Source organism: Sturnira hondurensis, unplaced genomic scaffold (assembly GCF_014824575.4).
Source record: "Sturnira hondurensis isolate 20B ecotype Veracruz unplaced genomic scaffold, ASM1482457v3 Scaffold0009719, whole genome shotgun sequence".
In the NCBI taxonomy this organism is placed as follows: Eukaryota; Metazoa; Chordata; class Mammalia; order Chiroptera; family Phyllostomidae; genus Sturnira; species Sturnira hondurensis.
The window spans coordinates 13,037,998-13,058,056 of record NW_028082350.1 but is presented as its reverse complement, the minus strand read 5'-3'; the positions used below and the strand labels follow the sequence as shown (position 1 = coordinate 13,058,056).

General features: G+C 52.8%; 1 protein-coding gene across 2 annotated transcripts in view; it reads left to right on the top strand.

The window, feature by feature from the left end:
* The first annotated feature begins 2 nt into the window (after positions 1-2).
* The window catches only part of ATP7B (ATPase copper transporting beta), a 52,366-nt gene continuing 32,309 nt past the window's right edge, over positions 3-20,059 (top strand). The window contains exons 1-3 of one of the 2 annotated variants that reach the window (XM_037057586.1): positions 3-352; positions 685-790; positions 17,784-19,011. In XM_037057586.1, the coding sequence (XP_036913481.1) occupies positions 740-790; positions 17,784-19,011 (1,279 nt within the window). In that variant the 5' untranslated portion in view covers positions 3-352; positions 685-739. Of the gene's footprint in view, positions 353-684; positions 791-11,010; positions 11,494-17,783; positions 19,012-20,059 lie in introns of those variants that run through there. The other variant, XM_037057585.1, reaches the window with a different exon arrangement.

Below are 20,059 nucleotides of genomic sequence, written 5' to 3'. Positions count from 1 at the left end.
GGTCCTCCTCCCCCACTGGAACCCCTCGCTCCGGGGACCCGGCCCCTGGCTCGGAGCCTGCCACCAGTTGGAGACCAATGGGAGGTCCTTGCATGTCTCGCATCGATTTTCCAGGCGCTGAGTTCACACCCGAGGTGGCTGCAGCGTGTGAGGACCGCGGTTCCCCGGAGTCAGGCGCGGAGTGGGAGAGCGGACCCCGCGCAGGCGCCGGCTACACCGCCCTTCCTCGTGCCGTGGTGGGCGAGCCTTGGGATCGACAGCTCTGGCCCCGGTCCGCGAGGCTCGCCCGCCCCCCTTCCCTCCCCGGCACACGCCGGAGCTGAAGACTGAGTCCGACGCGCACCGGCTCGAGGTAGCGGAGACGCGGGAGGGAGGATGGGCTCCTGTAGGGGTCCCAGCTCGCCCGAGGCATCAGCGGGCCGGCCTCCCGGTGTGGGTGTGGGTGAGGGTCTGAGGCCCTCCCTCCGGTCTCGCTCTTTTACCTGCGTGCCCAACGGCCGGGGATGCGATGACACGCAACTTTGAATTAATCGGTAGCGAGAGGGCAGCCGATCCCCTTGTCCGAAATGCAAGGGCGGGTTCCCAGGCCCCACCTCGGGTTAGAGCCGAACCGAAAAGATGCCGTCCACACCCCGCACCTCTTCTCTCTGGGTTTTAACACCGCGCTGTCTTTTCACTAACCAGGTGACCTTTGGGCTGCTGACCGGATCACATAAGAAACTGGTTTCTCCAGGAGAAGATGCCTGAGCAGGAGCGACAGATGACATCTAGAGAAGGAGCCAGTAAAAAAGTAAGTTTCCTACCCCCGCGCGCTGTGGGCACACCACCCGAAGGGCTTCCCGCGTCCATCTGCTTACATGCGTCCTTACTCCGCTCCTGAGGGTTCTCTAGGAAGGCGGTGCACCACAGCCCTGCCCCCTGAAGAGTCAGGTCTGGAAGAAGAGCACCCTTTAGAAAGGGCATGGCTTGCCCTGAACTGGTTTTCAGGAACAATTTAAAACCGGGAACTTTCTCATTGGTCTTTAAACTGGGGAGGTTAAGTGAGCCTTGAGTTGCAGGGTCAGAGCCCTAACTGCTCAAGACGTTGAAATCAGTCACCTTCAGAAGATATTCAGAGTTAGTGTGTAGGCCCCTTTTTGGTCTCTCTAGGTCCTGCAGCTTTTTTTTTTAAAGAGCTATTTCCAATTCATTTTCCTTAGACAAGTAACATTATTATTAGTACAGTCTCTTAAAGTGCGAACAGTACAGGAATATTTAGCATGAGAAGCAGATCAGTTTTCTAATCCTTTTGTATTTATGTCCTTATGTCTTCATTCATTCAGCAAATACTGAATGCTTACCAAGTTTCAGGCGGTGTTGAGCTGAGAATGCATACATATCATATGTATTATATACATATCCAGAGAAATCTTTAGGTTTTGTGCAATTTTGAGCATTCATAATTTTTGCTTTATACGTATGAGATCACATATACTGTGTGATCTATGAGATCACATAGTGTGTGTTTTCCAACCTTTCCCCCCCCGTATAACAATTTATTTTGGAGATTGTCTCATGTTAGTACATAAGTGTCTGTCATGTTCATTTTAACCTCTGCATAGTATAGAGGCATCTTAATTGTGTTTACTGTTGACCAGTGGGTGGACATCCTGTTTGCTTCTTCCTCTCCCCACCTCCCCATAACAAGCCAGGATGTAGTAGACATCCTTGTGCACAAGTTATAATGCTGACACTTAAGCATTTCTTTACAACAGACACATAAGCCTGGTCTGAAGAGTAGACTGCCTTTTCTGTGGATTCCTGAAATTAATTCAACGTTATTGCATGTGCTGTTGTAGTAAGATTCGTCTAAGCTTTGGTGGTGTAGAAATGAAGTCTCGTGGATTGATGGGTGGGTGGTCTGGTCAACTGATGATTCTTAGTGTGATGACTCGGCATCTAGTGGAACTATGAGGAGCACACGGGTCGGGGAGGGCTGGCCTGCCCAGAAGGGGAGAGCCTTTCAATGCCTGTACTGACCCCACCTCTCCAACCATTAGAAAAATCTTCAGCCTTCCAGATCAAGCTTAAGACCTGCCTCTTCCCCGAAACTTTTAACGGCCTCTGCCCACGGTGGCCTCATCCTCTTCTGGATTCCTTTGATAACAGTAGTAGCCAACGTTACTGAGCTTACTCTGCACGGGGCTCCACTGTGCCTCCTTCCCAGCGGAGCTGTCTTCTCCGTAGAGCAAGTCGGCTCTCCGGCCTCCTCAGTGTCCAGTGTCAGAAGCCAGCGACAGTCCTAAGAGCAGCATGAGGCATAGTTGGTACACGAGTAACTGTCTGGGGCGGGGGTGTGGTGGGCAGCTAGATTTCAGACGCTTCTTTACCTGACATCCACTTTCTCCTCCATTGCAAAGACGGAGGCGGCCCTGCCACGTGTTCTGCGCTGATTCCATAGCATAGGAATCAAGGAAGTGTCCACATGCAGATGTGGGCAACATTAGTCCCATCTCTGGGATTGGCGGGATTGGCATTATTGCCGAGTGAAAACCTGCAATGTCTGTGGGTTTTTCTTTTTTCTTTTTTTTTTAACTAAGTTAAAGGAAAACGTCTGAACCGATCAAAGGTTGATGAGATAAAATAGAGGGCAAAGCAGAGAGTGACGTAACTAACACAGCAAATAAGACTTTAACAACAGCGGCCATTGTGCAATCTGCTTTTGGAATGTAAAAGGTTTTTCTGTTTGTTTTTTAAAAAACTCAGTTCCTCCAGAGACTAAAAACTACAATGCTTTGGGTATTAGAAATGTTTCCACTTGTTTTTAAAAATTGTTATTATAAAAGCAAGTTAACTCCATAACAAAAATTTGGAAATGAAGACCAAAGGGGGAAAATTTACTTTTCTTCCAACCAATCTCAGGATGGCTGTTGTCAGCATGCCTGTCAATGTCCGTCATTGTTTGCTTTTGATGCATCTAGTTATTAAGTCTCAGAAATAAAAAAGATATTCTTTCCATGCAAAGATAACCAAAATTAGCATCTTTGGTCCAGTCTCTCCTTTCCATGCAAGGGGATCCCTGAGTCCCCTGCCCCGTCCCGCTGGCCAGCAGCCTTCTCCACTCCTCCAGCAGGGGGAGACACTTGCTAGGGGAATTCAGGCGATCGAGTGGCTGGCTCTGCTAGCAGTTTCTGGTTGTCCCTGCAAATGCGTTTTACTTGTTCCTTGTTAACTTCCTGTGCTTCTTACAAACTGTCACTGCTTGCAGCCAGCCTTGGGCTCAATCCCTGCCTCCTCTTATTCTCAACAAATGAAACAACCCGAGTCTTACTACGAGAAAATTGACACCCTGTGTATGAGTTTCTTCAACATTCTGCCTATCTCTGCCCACCTGGTCCCCAGATTTTATTTGGAGGTGCAAACCCTGGTCCCAGGACAGGCCTGCCTTCTTTTAAAGAGCCTCCTCATGAGCCCTGACATGCAGCTGCTTCTCATGTTTCACTGGCCAGAACTTTGCAGAAGTTTTCAGCATTTTAAGCTTAGACGACTGTATATTGTATAAAACTCTAGCTTCATATGTTCTCTTAGAAGTGTCGATGTGAGAAATGTCCAAACCTGTAGGCAGTTTTTATGGGTTTATTTGAGCCAACCTGACAGCAAAACCTCAACGGATTGAGAAAATGCTCCAGAGAATGGCAGTTTGCTGTTCCCGTTATTCCTTACGGTCAGAGGAGGAGACGTCAAGAGAGTTACATGAAATTCTTTGGTGGCGGATTAGGGAGGTGGGAGAAGGCAAAGCAGGGAAGTCTCTGGGGTTAAATACAAAGTAAAATGAAGGAACAAGTACTTCTTTCGCACTGGTGGGTGCCGGGGAATTAACGATGAACACTGACAGCACGTGAGGGCCACAAGGTAACAGTGAGGGGCTCCTTGTGAAACCGAAAAGTCGGCCTTTGCGCTGCTGGGAGCAATAAACAGAGAGGGGGGTCGAGTCTTCGTGGGCGCTTTATTCAGAAGGCCCGCCATCTGAGAGGACGGCAGGTTTGTACCTGAACAGACCGTCTTAAATTCTATTTTAAACCGACCCTTTTAATAAGGAGAAGAAGAGTGTAGGTAAGGGGTTTGGAATTCAGGGGAAAAGTTAAACAGATGGAAAGCCGCGGCATTCACCTGTGCCCTGGGCGGTGGGCATCTCACCCTGGAGCACAACAGCTCGAATGCCGTCTTAAGGGCGTGCAGTCCTCCAGAGGCACAAAGGTGGAACCGCCTCCGGTCTCCTGGAGTCGGGGGTCGGTCCTACCTTCAGTTCCTGAAACAATAGCTTTTAACCTACATTGATTGCTAAGCTTATTAGCTATTAAGCTATTACCTGAAACTAAAATTTTCCCAACCTCTGAGTCCCCTGTCAGATTCAGATAATGATTTGCAAACCAGGAATTACCCCTGGCATGAACCGAGAACACGCTCCAAAATGGAGGAGATGGGCAAGGTTTTTAGAGACACAGGTTGTAAGGAAGGCGCTGATGATGTAAGAGGTGTACTCTGGGGGACAAGACCGCACGCATAAAGTGGGGTTTTGAGGCGAGAACAATGGGTAATATGTGACCCAGCATTTAGTAAAGTCCTGGTTTTAGCGCAGGCCTTTAGAACAAAAAGGGGTTGTTGGGGGTTTTTTTTCCCTCCATCACACGATGATAGTACGGGGATTGGTATTTCTCAGGGGTCGTGCAAGGAATACGATTTACCAGACAGGACAGTGAGCCCAGGCGAGCTGTGTGCTCTGCATATGGTTTCAGAGCCAAAAGGGCAAAGTCGTGTCTTGCAAGCAATTTCAGAGCTGAAGCTGCCAAAATCCAAACGTTGGGCCACAGGTTACTATGTTAAAGTTGTTGCGAAGTGCTCACCCGCTCCTTTAGGTCATCATGCCTGCTCTTGGCAGTATTTGAGTTTAGACTCCTGCCTCGGAGGGCAAGAGAAGGGTGAGTGAAGAAGGGGAGCCAGCGCTGCGTGGGGCATCTTCAGAATGGAATGTTGAGAATTCGTCTGAAAGTTTAGTGTCTTACAGTACTGATCACATTCTGATCTGTCTGTGTTTATAGCAGACAAATATGTTTTTGTTGGGCATTCTCTGCCATTGATTCATTCAATAAATATTTATTGAGAAACTTAAGTATAAGCACCATTTTAGTGCTGGGAATGCAGCTCTGAGGGAAGAAAATAGAGAATTGTTACACTTGTGAAACTTACCTCCTGATGGGGAGACAATAAACAAATAAGCGAAATATGTAGCTTGTATCAGATGGTAGTTGAGTGTTCTGGGGAAACTAATCAGGAAAGGACACAATAGTGAGCGGGGAATGTTTGAGATGTAAACAGGGTAATGAGGGGAAGCCACTGAGATCTGAGCAGACCTGGAGGAGCGGAGGAAGGGGGTGGTCTGGGTGTGGGGTGTTGGGGAAGGAACGTTTCTGAACCAGGAAGCAGACGGTATGGTAGGAAGGCCCTGAGGCAGGCGTGGGCCTTGCTTTGTTCCCGGAACCAAAAGATCAGAGTAGTTTTAGCAGACAGTGAGGATGAGGGGTGTGAGGATAGGTGTAAACCTAATGATGGGGCAGATTCTAGAAGGTTCTCTAGGTCCTTTGAAGGAATTTAGGTTTCACTCCAAGTATAAGGAACTGCCCCAGGGGGTTTAGAGAGTTGTCCTTATCTGACTTCCTTTTAAGGGCATTGCTCTGGTTTCGAGTTGGGAAGAGTGGAAGCCGGGGCTCCCTTTGGAGGTTATTTTAACAATGCAGGTGAGCTCTCCAGGTAGCTTGGACCGCTGTTGTAGTGGTGGAGGTTCGGTGGCCGAGGTGGTTAAGAAGGACAGGGAGCCAGAAAGTCCGATGAAGGGCTTTTACGGGAGGCGGGGCTCTGCGATCTGGGGGGCTGAGTCCCAGTAGACTGCAGGAGCAAGGGAAAGAGTAGGAGGGTTTTTACAGGTGTGTAGCAGACCCCCCTGCCTGCCCAGGGGGGGGTCACCCTGCTGATCTTCCCCAGTGGCCAGGGTATAGGTGTTTGCAAGACAATGTCCTCTGTCTGGGAGATGTGTGGACCTTATTTTGGGGAAAAGCTCAGGGAGAGGGGAGGGGCAGTGAGGGGTCCGTGGGTTTCCAGCAGGATGCTGGCAGCCCTGCATCAGCTGCTCCTGATAATAGGGAACCTGGTGGTCAGGTATTCAGCCAGTGACCATACCTTCCTTGTTCCAGTGTAGGTGGTGGCTCAGGTCCTCCGTGCGCCAGCACGTTCTAGCAGTGGGGACACAGAAAAGGGGTTAGGTGCTGGGTGCATTTTGAAGCTAGAACGGATGGGATTTGCTGTACATCTGCCTGTGGTTTGAAAGGAAATGATTCTTACGAACAGTGGATCCAAGGCTTTCCCTTGACACGTGAGAGGAGGAGTTGCCTTTACCGAAGAAACGGGGAGGGGGTAGAATATTGGGAGCCCAGCTGTTGCAGCCAAGTTAGTGTTGGAGATGTGTGATGCATACCCAACAGGAGGTGCTGTGTCAGCGTTTGGTCAGTAAGTGTGGAGTTGGGCAGTTGTTGGCTCTAGGTGGTAATTGTGCTAGTTAGATCCGAGGGCCGAATCAGAGCCACTCCTGAGGTTGGAGGACTAGGGGGGACACTGGCAGGGGTGGGCACCTGGAGGCCGGCTGGGGAGCAGGGACAGCTGCCTGGGCAGGGAGAGCCACTGGCCCAGGCGGTGGGGGAGGCGTCTGCAGGTCCTTTTCTTGCTGCTCCTGTTGTTTCGGTGCAGCAGGAGCAGGCTTATCAGAGCAGCGCAAAGGGCCGGGTGGGGAGGGTTGTGTCTGAGGATGCGGAGGTGTTGGGTCACCGTCCAGGAGAGCGGAGAGGGCTGGTCAGAGGTGGCTGCATTGCCGGCGGCACCAGAACCCCCTCCCGGTTCATCCTCACGACCCAGCGCGGCCGGCCGGACAGCCTTCGTGCGGTCTGCCGCATCCTTGCCGACAGCCGGGAGGCAGACTCGGGGTCTGTTGGCATGTGGGGGCACCAGGCGAAGACGGTGGCCAAGGAGGTCGAAGGTGCAGATGGTCACCGTGGAATCGAGCCCTGGCTTTTACACTTTGATGATCTCGGCCTCCGTGTCTCTAGGTGGCCCTGTCCAAATCTTGTTAACTCAGAACCACTGTATTCCTGCCACCACCACCCCCACCCCGCCCCTAGGGTGTTCAGCCAAGTGCAGTTTGGTTTACGAGCATTTGGGCTAGTGAGCTGCCTGGGTGTCTTTGTGTGTTTGTCTCTGGTCAGCATGCTGGTGTGGACATCACACGGGGCTAACCAGTTTAGTTCTGAAGCCACCAGGTCCTGGGGGAGCGGGGAGTGGCCACGCAGACCTCCTGGCCTACCAGTCCTGCCAGCCACTAGTCCTGGTGGGGGGGGGNGTCCTGCCAGCCACCAGTCCTGGGGGGGGGGGGCGCGGGGGCCTGCAGCAGCCCCTCCCGGACCCAGCACCTGACGGGTGGACCACTGTTCGGCACTGTAATATTGTCCTCTACAGTGCTTCTCTCCTAACTTGCTAATCAAGTCCTGAGGGCAGCAAGTGTCTTCTTTTGCGCTTAAATATTTGGCTCTCAGGCTCTAAATTGTATGTATTTGTTAATATTCTGCCCCTGTGGTGAAGCACAGGCTCTTCATTCTCCTCTTCCTCTCTGTAAGGGAGCGCTCTGGGCCCGGCAGGGGGCTTAGTGGCAGGCTCTCGGTCCGTCCTGTCCCAGGATCCGGGACTCCTGCTGTCTCAGGGCACTGGCCCGGGGTTCTTCTGAGCTCCGCCCCATGCTAGCCTCTGCCGGGTTGAGCAGGGCCGGTTTTTGTGAGTGTTGAAACACTTGAATCAGATGTCCTCCCTCCAAATAGGGCCCTCTGTCTGCCCATCTGCCTCAGGCCCAGGCTCGTCAGGTTGCAAAGGGACTTTCATTTTTACATAGAAAAGAGTCGCAGAAACTGGGAAGGTGGGTTGGAGATACACAAGGCAAATTTCACTTTGGGAAATAAGATCTGCACGTGTGCGAGGCAGAATTAACTCAGTGGAAGGAGGTGTGTGAAGATCTGCAGTTCCAGGAGGGATGTGTCAGGGGTGAGGGGGGTTGCCCTTGTATTGTGATAAGGGGCCTCCACGCGCCTGGAGGTTCCAGGCAGAAGACGCGTCTCATCTGCCCGCCGCAGTCCAGCTCAGCCAGCGTCTGTTTAGCAGCCGGTACTCGTTTGTCACGGCGTTCGGTCTGGGGGCAGAGAAGGCCGAGGAACCTCGGGGAGCTTGCAGGGTTTCTGGGTGCTGAGCACTCGCTCCACATCCAGGATGAGGATGACCCGACCAGAGCGGAGGAGGAGGCTTGTCCTCCAGGGTGCGGAGCTGAAGGCTGCCAGCCTGTGGCCTCGGCAGGACTGGCGCAGCAGGCCAGATTGGGAGGGAGCCCTAAGGGGAGGGGGGGCTTTGAGGAGAGGCGGGGCTTAAAGGATAAGGAGGATTAGGTGGGGCCCCCGGCCACCCAGGGGTCAGGTGTGAGGAAAGGGGAAGGAGCCAGAAAGAGGAGTCTGGACCTGATTCTCCGGTCTGGGAAAGTGGCTGCTTCTGTGGGAACAAAGGAGGATCCACCATCTCCCCCCAGACATGCTTCCTCTCCCTGCCCCCCCCCCATTTCTCCTCATCTCTGCCAAACTGGAAATGGCGTTCGCCACCCTCCGGACCCCCCTTTGAGTCACCGGCTGTCATCAGTGGGTGCCGAGCTTGGAGGCCCTCTCACGTGCTCATCCCCCTCCCCCATTAACTTCTTCGCTCCTTGTAACCCTCCCCCGAGTCTCCAGGCTCCTGCCCAAACTGTATTTCCGAGTCACAGGTGCAGTCACGTACGGAAGTTCTCTGCTTAAAAACCGACCATATTCCCCGGCCCACAGGACAGAGTCTTCATGAGTCTGAACTTCATGCTCTTTGTGACCGGGGCCCTGCCTCATTTTTCTGGCTGTGTTCTGGGTCCGAGTGCCCACTGAGGAGAAGGAAGTCTTGTACGGTACAGCATTTACATTGTTCCACAGCTCACAGTGCTGAGAGGACGGACTTTTCAAAAGCACTTGGGACGTGTGGTACCAACGAACTTTCCTTACACACGGTTCATTGCTACGGCACAGAAGAGGTTTCATGTATGATCTCACCTCACCAAGGAAAAGTTGAAAGAAGGGTAGTGACTCATATTTTAAGACAGTAGAGCTTTGGCCGGTGGCTCCACTGGTCAGAGTGTCGTCCTGCACACCAAAAGGTTGTGGGTTCGATCCCTGTTGGGGCACATATGTAGGTTGTGGGTCTAAACCCTGGGCAGGGTGTGTACCAGAAGCAAACAATCCATGTTTCTCTGCCTCTCCCCTGCCCCTCACCTTAGATCAATAAATGTATCCTTAGGCGAGGATTAAAGAAAAGGGCAGTAGAAAGATAAATGACACTTTGGGGAGGTTTCCACTCAAAACGACAAAAAGGTTTCTAGAAATCTGGTGCTGAAGGAGATCAGCCTCAGGTATCTGTCTGGAAGGCCTACTTACCGAACGCAGCAAGGGAGCCAGGAGGGTCAGCAGGCGTCCGCACCTGCCAACACAGCCCGTCGGGAAAGGGGAAGGCAGAGGTAAGCAAGCAGGAGTTGGGTGGTCCGGGGACGGAAACGGGCCAGCTCCAGGCCGGTCTCTGCTGGCCTCTTCGTGGGGCAGGGGCCTGAGGCCCTTGGCATCAAGCCTCCCTCTAGGTCACGGATTTGAGTGGCATTTCTTGGAGGCGGAGGCAGGTGGATTTTTGGCTGAGCACAAGGAAGATGGGACGCCGACCATCTGGAGTGGCTTGTTTCAGGAGTGGGGCCAGCGAGGGGCCACGTCCCCACAGAGAGCCTGGGGGCAGGAGAATCGGGAAGAGCCCATCTCTTGGTCAGGGGTCCTCGCGGAGGNTCTGCTGGCCTCTTCGTGGGGCAGGGGCCTGAGGCCCTTGGCATCAAGCCTCCCTCTAGGTCACGGATTTGAGTGGCATTTCTTGGAGGCGGAGGCAGGTGGATTTTTGGCTGAGCACAAGGAAGATGGGACGCCGACCATCTGGAGTGGCTTGTTTCAGGAGTGGGGCCAGCGAGGGGCCACGTCCCCACAGAGAGCCTGGGGGCAGGGGAATCGGGAAGAGCCCATCTCTTGGTCAGGGGTCCTCGAGGAGGAAGGGTCTCGTGGGCAGGCTCCCCAGTAGCCTTGAGCAGAAGGGATGTGTTCCAAATGTCCTCCATCACGACCCACCCCCAGCAGCACCTTGTTCCAGGGGGCAGGGGGCAAGTAATGCAGAAGGACACAGAGTGGCTGTCTCACCAACCAGCTCGATTCGGTCCTCAGTGAGGCGCTCCATGCGACTTTGCTCCCGGAGGTGTTGCCAGGATTAGTGGCTGGGGGAGCTGTGCCCCGTGCGGGGGAGGAGGCCGTCCCTTCCCCTTGTCTGTGAGGGGGTGGGTGTGGGAAAGGAGCCAGTGCTGCCCCTGGAGGAGGCGGCGGCCAGCCCTTTACCACGCGGTCCAGTGTCTCTCTTAATCCTCCTGTGGAACAAGGGGCACCTGAGAAGCCTGAATGGCGTGCCCGCGCCTGGCTGTTCTGCCGCATACAAGCCACGGAAAAGCCTTGCCACCCCGTGAGTTTCTGCACTCAGTTCTTACCGAGGTCAAGCCACTGGTCCGAGAGCAAACAGAGCTGCGGGAGACACAGAGCTTTCTTATGCCTTGAAAATTCAAGTCACGTTGCCTGGGAAATACTTCTCTCCCCTAGTGCTCTGCACACAGGCAGGCCTGGAGCTTCGGAGGAGGCGGCTGAAGGTATTCCAAGAAGGTGCTGGAAGTTTGGTAATCCAAAGCGGCCTTTCTCCCCTGCCTCTGGGCTGGGTTTTGGATGGGCACGTGGCCAGAAGGAAGCCTAACGTTGGTCTCCTGGCCCTGCCTCCAGGTGTCCCAGAAGCCCTGGGCGTGGGCACATGTGGGCCGTGTGCAGAGTCCCGGTGCCGAAAGCAGTGTGATGAGCGAGCAAGCAGGTACACACACAGGTGTGCGGCCTGCCCAACTCCGTGGCTCGCTGCCCGCCAGACTGCAGACATCGGCAGCCTTTCTGGGGCTGGCTCGGGAGCCCAGCAGGGTCCCGCAGGGCGGAGAAGGTGCCTTCCCCTTTGCTAGGGGACACTTTCGAAGCATTGCCTTGGAAGGTGACCAAGTAGTCTGGTGAAGGTGTGACCCCGGACACAGCGATGGAGAAGGCTGGGCCTGAGCTACCCCGGAGCCCTAAATGGTCCTTCCTGGCGACTCTGCGTGACTCCCAGGCGGTGCTGCTCTCTGTCCGCCAGCGGTGGTCCTTCAGGAGGAGCTCCTCAGCCAGGGGTGCCCCCAGACCTGGGTCCTTGGAGGAAGGCTCTTCTCCAGCAGAGGAGGGAGAATTTTCCCAGCAGGTTTTGAACGGGACTCAGGTCAGTGCCATTGCAGAAGGGCTGAAAGCTGGGGGCGGGTGGGGGTGGGGGGGGGTGTTGTGTGTGGTTCACAGATGGAGGTTTCTTCCACTGGAGGGTGGGGTCCGGGTCAGCCAGGGGAGGGGGCGTGCGCGTAAGAGGATGAATGCACCACTGAGGCCCGCAGTCAGGGTGAAGTCTCCAGAGGTGAAGTCCATGGTGGATGAATCTTGGGTTTTTATTGCTTCGTAGTTTCAGGATATTTCTATAAGCCTTTGGAGAGCCAATGTTTTCCAAAATGCAAATCAGACATAAATGTATCTCCTCTACCTTTATTGAAAAAAAGGGTACCTGCTTTTACTAACCTCCATATTTTGACTCAATAAACATATTGAAAATGTTGCTGCAAGATGAAGCTGCTCTTAAGCAAATTAAAGTTTGGTGGGGTTCAAAAGTAAGGCAGTGTAACATCTTGTGAAAATGGTGTGTTTTAGCGAGAGTTCCTGGTGGGGCTGGTGGCCTGGGGGGGCTCTTCCGTCACCTTGTGCCAGTGGGAGAAAGGGTGGTTAGATACCTAGGGAAGCTTTCATAAGTGCTGTGCCCCCTTAGGGGTTACTTTTGTTTTTTTTTTGTAGTGTTAGTTGTTTAAAAAGTCCCCAGAACTAAAGGACTAAAGGGGATTTTGTGAAAAGAGATTTTGAATTTGTGCTATGCAATGGATTTATGTAGAAAGAGGTGTATAAATGTGCATTTGTGCCGCTCACGGTCAGCTTTCATATTTTTGTCTCAGTGTCTAAGATAGCAAAATAGCAGATTTTCTTTGGAAAATGCTTGAGAGCACTTCTTTAAAACATCCAGACTTCTATGTCAGTTATTTGAATGGGAAACTCTGATGATTCTCGACGGTCAGTACTCAGCTTGCAGGACTGGGGGCCACTGTGGTCTCCCACTGGCCACGGCCCCGCTCAGGGCCCGGCCGCTGACCCTGGGACTCCTCACGCTTCATGTTCCTTGTTGTCAAGTGGAAGGATAGGATTGTGAAAACACTTTGTTGTGTACTGTATAAACAAGATATTGTTTTCTGCCAGAATTAGGATTTTCACTAGAATTCCCACCGCGGAGCCATGTTTGAATCTGTGTGTCTGGTCAAACCGTGTCAGCCAGTTAATGTCTGAGCTCAGCTGTGGCTGTCTTTTTAAAGCTCTGATTATAAAAGTAATGCATGTTTATTATGCAAAATAAATTTAAGGTGAGACATGAGAGATACAGAAAAGTATAAAGAAATAAAAGCAACCCAGTGCCCCAGCTATTTTCCCTTTATACTTATGAATATGTGCGTTTATATGTGAATTTGTGTGTGTGTACATACATGTATTTTTAGTCATACGTAGTATTTTTAACTTACTAGTTTGTGGACAGTTATGCACATACACATCTCTATCATCAGTTTTATTTATAACTCCACTTTCAAATTTAGGATTATTTTTAGAAAGCATTTAGATTACCCTGGGAGTGGGGGCTTTGTGGTGGCTGGTTTACAATGACGAACATAAAACTGGTCGCCAGTGACAGTTGAGTATGTTCACGGTTAACAATGGGTCGACTCAAAGTCTGTTAGGATCCAACTGCGGGTCTATTTGAGAGCCAGCTTACTTAGCACTTGGTATGTGGAAGGGACCTTGCTCATGTCACTTCATTTCATCATCACCCTCTTTAAATCACCGTTCCCTTTTCTCAGACCGTAAACTGAGATGGAGAGGTTAGGTAATTTGCCAGACATCGGATTTAATCCTGGACCTCCCTGAGGACACGCCCCTTGCTGGGCTATTGGGGTGTTGGAAGTAGTGTGTAATATCCCAGCTGAGACAGAGTTTTGAAAATATCTGTGAATGGGAGAGTGGCTGGCTTATTGTGAACAGGGCTTTCAGGAGCGCGGCTCACAGAGGTGCAGGTAGCCCCTATGAGTAATAAAACACTTCACAGCCCTGGCTGTGGTTAGTGGTTTTCTGTGCTTCTATTTTACATTTCTTACATGTACAGTTTAGATCGAGATCATGGTGTTGAGCAAGCTGCAAGTTTCTTCTATGTTTTGGACTGCCAGGAGGGGCATAGCTGGTGAAAACATGAAGCCTGGGGAAGGCACCTCCCCGCCCCACCATGCATTAGCAGGCTCAGCAGGGTGGTAGAATAATAAATATTGCTGTGAGCGGGTGTGGGAATAGGTACACTAATTTTTTGTAAATATTTTATTTATTTACTTTTAGAGAGAGGGGAAGGGAGGGAGAAGCAGGAAGAGAAACATTGATGTGTGAGACATATATCAGTTGGTTGCCTCTTGCATCCCCCAACTAGGGACCTGGCCCACAGCCAGGCATGTGCCCTGACTGGGAATCGATCCAGCAACCCCTTGGTTCAGAGGCGAGTGCTCAATCCACTGAGCCACACTAGCCAGGGCATTTTTTTTTTAATTTAAATTTTAATAATTGGAAAATGCAGGTGGGTAGGGCAAAGGTAGGTTTACAGTTGTGAGTACGTGAAAACACAACTTATTTCTTATTCGTATATTATTATTATCATTATTTTCCATACAAACAATTATAAACCTACTTTTGCCCCACCCTGTATAGAAAGAGAGTAAAAAATCAGAATGTCCTCACTCACCCATAAACAGCCTCAAACTTACGGACTATTACTTGCATGTATGTACCCCTGTGAGTCTGCACACATGCAGGGGTGACATGTGTCCTGCCTGCTCTGCTCACGGGGCTGCCGTGAGTGTGTTGGAGTCAGAGTACTGAAGAGGGCAGAGGGAGCGCGGGTTTCTGCTCTGCGTGTTCTGAAGTTCCAGAGATGGCCAGAGGCAGCAGACCCCAAGGGAGGCAGGCCAGGCTTGGTCAGGTCACAGGCGGCCGGGCTGCTGCACTCACTCTGGACGGGGCTGCTGTGGGGCTGCTTTTCTGGGCTTTTCTCTTGCTTTACCGCATGGTAGCCTCTTCCTGTAATTAGCATGACTAAAAAGATAAAATAACCTCCAAAGTTGTTGTTGTTCTTAAAGAGCATGCTAGACTTTGAGCAGGTGTAATTTAAATTCCAGCTATTGCTTAAATGGATGCATGGCCTTGGATAAGTCTGTGAGTCTGTTTCAGCAATAAAATGGTGATAAGAACACCTGCTGATGGAATCACGGTAACCGTTGGGGACGTGGGATATCTTCCTCATAAAATAGCAGGCACAACGTGTTTGGCTTGTAAGTGGTTGAGGGTGTCACCCTTCAGAGTGAAAGAAGTCTCACTGGGGAGGTGGCGTCCTATTTAAGGGGAGCCAGGTGGGACTGAGAGGTGGCAGAAGTGGCCGGGTCTCCACTGTGTGCGTGGTGGCATTGCTGTCTGACTTGTGGCCCCAGTTCTTTTCTGCAACACCTGCCATTTCTGGGCCTTAGAATTTCAGCCTGGCTTTGAAAACTTTCATCCAGACCTGCCACGCCACCCCCAGTTTCTTCATACCAGGTGGCCTGCCTGGATGTGAGTCTCCTTTCCCTGCCCTCTGTTGGTGAAGCAACAGCTTCTGTTCCTTTACCTGTCTTGTTTGTTAAACCCTGGCACTCTCAGCAAATTCCATGTGATCTGGGCGTCTGGAGTACAGCAAAGAATAGAAATTCATCTGGGGTTTTCCTCTAGAATCCCTCCCTCCTCTTGTGTTTCCAGTCCCTTCTAATCCTAGCGCCTATTATAATAATAGTTGGTTAAAAATTCTAAAGTGGGCAAAAGCTCTTCCACACCCTCGTATTGGGCCTGCAGAAGTCCCAGAGGTTTGTCCTCAAGGAGTATATATGACTTAGTGGGAATCGAGGACCACCAGGGCTTCCCCGAGGTTTTCCCTGGGCATAGAGTCTGTGTCCTGGGCCCACTCTCCTATACCTGTGACTGGGTGGCGAACCCTTAAATCCATGTGTGTTTGTTTGAACTCATTCTGTGAGAGCTTTTACCACCGACGGTTGTCTGAAGAGTGGAATGGAAGGCACACACACCGCCCCCACGTGTGTGCACACGAACTATCCAACAGCCAGCCACTGTCAGCAGATGGCCCACAACCTGCAGGCGTTCTTGCGGAACTTTGTCCTCCATAACTGCGTGTCGTCAGAAACCTGCCTGTCGGGAAGGGGGCCTCTGGGTATTGTTTGCTACAAACAAATAGCTCCCAGCACGTCTGCACACCCNTTGGGCCTGCAGAAGTCCCAGAGGTTTGTCCTCAAGGAGTATATATGACTTAGTGGGAATCGAGGACCACCAGGGCTTCCCTGAGGTTTTCCCTGGGCATAGAGTCTGTGTCCTGGGCCCACTCTCCTATACCTGTGACTGGGTGGCGAACCCTTAAATCCATGTGTGTTTGTTTGAACTCATTCTGTGAGAGCTTTTACCACCGACAGTTGTCTGAAGAGTGGAATGGAAGGCACACACACCCCCCCCCCCCACGTGTGTGCACACGAACTATCCAACAGCCAGCCACTGTCAGCAGATGGCCCACAACCTGCAGGCGTTCTTGCGGAACTTTGTCCTCCGTAACTGCGTGTCGTCAGAAACCTGCCTGTCGGGAAGGGGGCCTCTGGGTATTGTTTGCTACAAACAAATAGCTCCCAGCACGTCTGTACACCCTTTTGGCAGGAACATCGAATCAGTAATCCAGGGATTAAGAGCCAGTGTTGTGATTGGGGTTTGGTGAGTTGTAGCTAGACCCAAGACCAAGAGAAGTAAGTTGGGCAGAAATTTATTTTTCCAGCAGACTGGGTGAGAGAGGATTAGGTCTCATTATAAGGAGGCAATTTTTGCTTATTAAGGCACCATGTTAAAGAGAATGTCTTTGGATATTTTCTTGGTTTCTCCCTCATCTTTTCCAGTTAAACATGTATTTAGTTAATACCTATTACAATCAGGTCACTGATCTGTACCTCCTTTATGCTCATGTTATTTATTTTAAATTTTAAAGTAATGATTAGAACTTGGTAGCACATGCGTAACACACAGGAAGTTGCACAGCGAAAAGTAACTCTTCCTTCTCGCCCGTGACCCCAGGCACCTGCTCCCTCCAGCCCCCAACTCCCACCGCCCTGCTCCCCCGCCCTTACCCATTCCGCCAGAGGTCATCCAGGCATCTATGCCTTTTTCTTCCACACATAATGTCAGCCTTCTGCGGCAGACTTACTTTGGTGGTCTTCCCAATGAACTACACCTCCCTGTATTTAAGTCCTTGTGTAATCCCCCCCCCCCCCCATACTGACTGAGCTCGGGCCATGTGACTTGGCTTTGACCCACTGCGAACTAGGAAGTGTCATGCAGGGTCCGTCTCCCTGAGTGCTTGCCCTTTGGGGCCTGTCCTCTGGGCGTGCACTCTGGGACATGCCTTGTTAGAACCCACAGGCCACCAGCCGCGAGGTCCCCAACCCGCCGTTGGAAAGGCCCCATGCAAGAGGGCTGAGGTCTTTGCCAGCAGCTTCCAGACTGAAGCCAGCCTCGCCTGCCAGGCCTGGGACAGGAGAGCTGGCACAGAAGGGGAGCCTCTCACCCTGAGCCATCCGTGCCAGAACATGCCGCGTGGCACAGAGTGGGCTTTCCATACGGAGCCCTGTCCCAACCGAACAACTGTGCCCACTCGTTACGAGCCACTAAATTTGGTTTGTCGTGCACCCGCAGATAACTGAAATACTATACATCCTGTGCCTGGCGTTTTGTCACCGAGCGCTGTATTGGGTATCAGCCCATTTCAGTGTTTAGAGTCGCCGCCTTCTTTTTAAGAGCAGGGCAGTATCCCACCGTGTGGCTGTGCGGTAATTTAATCACCCTTACTCACAGACACGTAGGTTGTTTTTCGTCCTTCGTTGTGTGCTTCCTTTCGCACATGAACACATGTATGTTTACCCGCCAAAGTTTTCAATGCAGAGCCGCTGGGCCAAAGCGTCTGTGAATCTGCAGTTTTGACAGGCATTGCCGAGGTGCCTTCCAGGGAGCTGACCCTCCCACCAGCTCTGAGAATCGGGTCAGGGGCGCCGAGGTGCGTGGCAAACACGGCACCGCAGTGAGGTGGGAATGCCCCCTAACCCCCGTGACAGTGTTTTCGTGTGGTGAGAGGCCCTCTGCCTTTCGCTTTTAATGAACCGCGCTCCCTTTTCTTTCTCTGTGTTTTACGCTCTTGTGCTCTTCATGGGGCGTTTTGACACCGGTGGCATGGTTGTCCATTTCCTCAGGGTCAGACAAGCTGGGATATTTTAGAAAAACGTTAGCATTGAGGATAAAGTAAGTCATTTCTTCTTCTTTCAGATTCTGGCGAAACTGTCTGGGCCCTCGCGCGCCTGCGAACCGGTCATGAAGCAGAGCTTCGCCTTTGACAACGTTGGCTACGAAGGCAGCCTGGACGGTGCCAGCCCTTTGCAGACAGCCGCCGGCACCATCAGCCTTTCGGGCCTGACCGGCCCGTCATGTGTGGCATCTGTTGAGAGCAGGCTTGCCAGTTTGAAAGGCGTCGTGGGCATTCAGGTTTCCCTGGAACACAGCAGTGCGACTGTGCAATACGTGCCGTCAGTTGTAAGCCTGCCGCAGGTTTGCCATTGCATTGGGGACATGGGCTTCGGGGCCAGCATCGTGGAAGGGAGGGCCGACTCCTGGCCTCTCAGGTCCTCGCCAGCCCTGGAGGCCGTGGTCAAGCTCCGGGTGGAGGGCATGACCTGCCAGTCCTGTGTCAACTCCATAGAAGGCAAGATCGGGAAGCTGCAAGGGGTGGTGCGTGTCAGGGTGTCTCTCAGCAGCCAGGAGGCCGTCATCACCTACCAGCCTTACCTTATTGGGCCCCAAGACCTCAGGGACCATGTAAATGACCTTGGATTTGAGGCTGTCATCAAGAACAAAGTGGCACCTGTCAGCCTGGGGCGAATCGATATTGGGCGGTTGCAGGGCACCAGCCCGAAGGCACCCCCCCTTTCTAACCAGAACACCAGAAACTCCCATGCCCCGGAGCCCCCAGGGAGCCCGGTGGCCACCCTGCAGCTGCGGGTCCTCGGCATGCGCTGTAGGGCCTGTGTCCGCAACATCGAAGAGAACATCGGCCAGCTCCCAGGGGTTCAGCGCATTGGAGTGTCCCTGGAGGGCAGCACTGCCCAGGTCCAGTTCCACCCTTCCCGTGTCACCCCAGAGGCCCTGCAGAAGGCCATCGAGGCGCTTCCTCCCGGGAACTTTAAAGTTTCCCTCGCTGACGGAGCAGAAGGAAGTGGGGCGGATGACGGGTCCTCTGCAGATGGCTCCCCCGCCCCTGCCCAGAGAAGCCAGGCACCAGGCGCAGGCCAGACCCTGGGGCTCACCATCGCGGGCATGCGCTGTGCATCCTGTGTCCAGTCCATCGAGGGCCTGCTCTCCCAGAGGGAAGGGGTGCAGCGCGTATCCGTGTCTCTGGCAGAAGGGACCGCCACGATTCTCTATGACCCCTCCGTAACGAGCCCCGAGGAACTCCGTGCCGCCGTGGAAGACCTGGGCTTCGAGGCCTCGGTCGTTTCTGGTGCGTAGCTGACGCGTGGGCCTGCACTCACTTTCCCCCATGGAGACGGAGTTCTCAGCTGGCCCCCGTGTGCTGGCCTCCAGCACAGAGGAAGCAGCCTTCCCCTGTGCTTACATTTTGCCTCTCGTAGCTGGGACGCACACGCGGAGGCCCTTGGGTCCTTGTCTCCTGTTCTGAGCAGAACTCTGATTCGGGGGTGGGTTGTTCTTTTTACGGCAGGGACACCAGGCCCCTCTCTGACCGCGGGACTCACCATCCCTTTCTCTGAAGATTTCTCTGGTAAACTAGAAACTATAAAAATAATGTGGCCTTACTCTCCGCCCGCAGCCCATTCCTTTGAAAGTGGGAATTTAGGGGAGGGTTCAGTGATGATTTCCTTTGTCGTCCCCCCACCCCACCCCCTGTTGTTGGCTGTGAGAAGGCAGGTGTGGTGACCATCTCCACAAAGCCAGGTGTCTGCATATCTTGACCCACCTCACTCAACAGGGTTTCCGGGGTCATGGCCATCCCTGCTCCCCACTCCTCTCACTGACCCCTCACCCACCAATTTTCTTGCATTTTCCTCCCATGGGGGCCCAGCATGGGATGCAGCATCCTTTCTACCAAACGGCAGGACTGCAGGCCCCGCGGTGCCTCCCAGGAGCTTGGGATGCGGTAGAGGGTTCCCAGGGCAGGGCCTGGAGGGGCAGGTCCTGTGCAGGCCTGGGCGTGGGGCACATGAGCCAAGCTGCGGGGATCAAGAAGGGCTCCCCTAGAGGGCAGAGGCGGGTGGGTGGGGAAGGTGCCAGGCAGGCGTCTGAAGGCCCGAGAGGCTGTGTAGAGGCAGTGTGGCTGGGGAAGCCTCGGAGGGGACAGAGGGGCTGGGTGACGGTGGGGAACTCTGACCCACCCCACTGTCCTTCTGACGTTGTTTCTGTGAGTGCTGATGGACTGATACATAGTTTGTAGATAAGCAGCGTGTTCGTGTGGGAATCCTAGGAACCGACTTCAAAAGATGCAGACTCCAGCCTTCAGGCATCCCAGCTCCGGGACACGTGCTGACCTTCAG